Raw genomic sequence first — 2,291 nt, 5'->3', positions numbered from 1 at the left:
AGACTATGCCTAACCTTCAAAACCGTTTCATTGCCACAGAAATAGCCTGTTCGTCCCTATCGGGCCACTCCATAAGCAGTCACACGCTTTGATTAAGTAAGCTTAAAATGAGGCTGGAAGAGTCAACCAATAGAATTGAAGGGAACATGTGCATGCATAGCAGTCAGAACTGTTTCATTGTCGCATATACCCTGTTCACCCCTTTCAAGCCACAGTTATAAGCACCCAGACGCGCTGATTATCTAAGCGAACTATTACACTGGTCGAGTCTACCTCACAGATGTGAGGGGAACTAACTCCTAATAATCCTTTGACTCCTGCTACTACACTGCTAGTGCTTGTTTTTTTCCTCGACTTTTTAACGTCCTATAATCAGATCGTGACCTCGATTATGACAGCGGCCTGGACAAAAAACAGCCAAACGTGAAATAAAAAATTAATAATTGGCGTGCTCTACCAAAGTGTTTCGGCTGTCTGGAATAACATGCCATTGTAGTGCTGACATCTGTGCTTCTTTCCTTGGTGTTCGTGTGTTCAAATCTAAAGTTAAATTTAAGGTTGGTTAGAATAAATATTTAGTGAAATACTTTCCTGATTATTTTAGCGGTTGAACAAGCATACACAACATGAATTCAGGATTTGTTTTCATTCACAACTCAGAGTTGCCGCCTCCAGTGCCAGTAAGATTCTTGTGACTTGTGTGAGTGTGATATCTCCAGGCACTATCTGGTCCCATTTCACTTTGATTACCCTGTCAAACAAGTCAGCCTTCGCCCCTGCTCATGCCATGCTACAAACAGATAATTAGAGAACGTTAGACGTACGCCATTGGCCGATAGTAACAGCCATCTTGTTTGACATTTCTTAACATACATAATATAATGAGCCTTTAGGCCTATCATCTAGATCTAGATCTAGATTCTAGATCTAGATCTAGATGTAGTCTATTCTATGTGTCGAACTTCTTTTGTCTTTTGTCTGTATGAAGAACACACATTATTTATGACCCAAACAAGATGGTTTTACTATTTAAAAAATCGGCCAATGGCGTACATCTGACGTTCTCTAGATTTAGATTCTAGATCTAGATCTAATTATCTCGTACACTCAACTGCCTGCAACCGGCAACCAGGGATTCTTCCTGTAACACGTCGACACTGCAGGGCAATCTCTATCTCAGACATTTAAAAAAATCTATGATACTGAATACTGCACTCTTTTTTTTAACTTCAGGTCAAATAAAAGGCGATGTGGAGAACACACCTCCCTAAACATCGCGTGAATGAACATAGATCTAGATCTAGATCTAGCTAGATCAAGCTTTGAAAGAAAAAGAAAATAACATGAAAAATGAGTTTTTACTTGCTGAGTGCTGAAGTCAAAGCCTAAGAAGAGGCGTTCACCGTCTCCGTTGCCAGCCATGTTGATAAAAGTATAAGTCGCTGCTATCGCAAGCGGTGAAAGGTCAGAGTGTGAAAGGTCACTAGTTGTTCCCAGACTATAAATTTCGTTCTAATCTTCTTGCTTATTACATTATGATTTTGAAATATAGATCTAGTTTCATATTCTTTTAGAGCTTTAAAAAAAAACTATTAAAATTTGGAAGTGCCTATTTGCAACGCCGCGTTGCGGTTAGCGCCAGGGCTGAATAAAACGCCTTAAAATTTTATTGTGTAACAAGTTTCAATCGGAAACCTTGTCACCTAAGATGCCCAGTTTAAGCGGCAAACATTTCCCTTCCCGCAGATGCAGGAGTTCTAAGCTCCTTGAGATAGCCCTAGGCTATAGGCCTAGGCTATTATTAAAGTTATTACAACACTGTGTATTGTGTATTCATATTCACTACAGTGCGGTCAAAAATTTGTGGCCCAATTTATCCTCAAATATCTCAGAATAAATATCATCCGTACTTTGCACAGCAGTTTGTACAGACCAAATCGGACTAGTCTAGATTTAAAAACTTTTCTTCATAAAATTATATAAAATACTTGGAATCTCTGCCAAACGTATAATGGAACGGCTCACAGCACTTCTCCCTACTCTCACACATTTTGATCATGCATGACCTACGTCACAGCTCATAGATGATAATTTTTAATGGCAAAACTTGTTACAAGAAATAAATTTTATAGTGAACGCATTTTTTGCTCTATATCAATATAATATTATGGTTCTCAAAATGTGCGTTCCATAAGCGCAATGTCCCTGGTAAGAATTACGTGACGGACTTTATTAAAAACAATTATATACCCCAGCTGTAAACATTTTAAATCTGTAGAAACCACCCACTT

General features: G+C 38.6%; 1 protein-coding gene across 1 annotated transcript in view; it reads right to left on the bottom strand.

The window, feature by feature from the left end:
* LOC101858788 (xylulose kinase) overlaps nucleotides 1-1,458 on the bottom strand; it is a 34,722-nt gene extending 33,264 nt beyond the window's left edge. Inside the window, exon 1 of the mRNA XM_005101580.3 lies at nucleotides 1,363-1,458. Coding sequence (XP_005101637.1) covers nucleotides 1,363-1,422 — 60 coding nt within the window. The 5' untranslated portion in view covers nucleotides 1,423-1,458. The remainder of the gene's footprint in view (nucleotides 1-1,362) is intronic.
* Nucleotides 1,459-2,291: the final 833 nt, after the last annotated feature.

The sequence above is a fragment of the Aplysia californica genome, unplaced genomic scaffold (genome assembly GCF_000002075.1).
Source record: "Aplysia californica isolate F4 #8 unplaced genomic scaffold, AplCal3.0 scaffold00289, whole genome shotgun sequence".
Classification (NCBI taxonomy): Eukaryota; Metazoa; Mollusca; class Gastropoda; order Aplysiida; family Aplysiidae; genus Aplysia; species Aplysia californica.
Note: the sequence above shows the minus strand (reverse complement) of the source record. Positions and strands in the feature narration are given on the sequence as shown.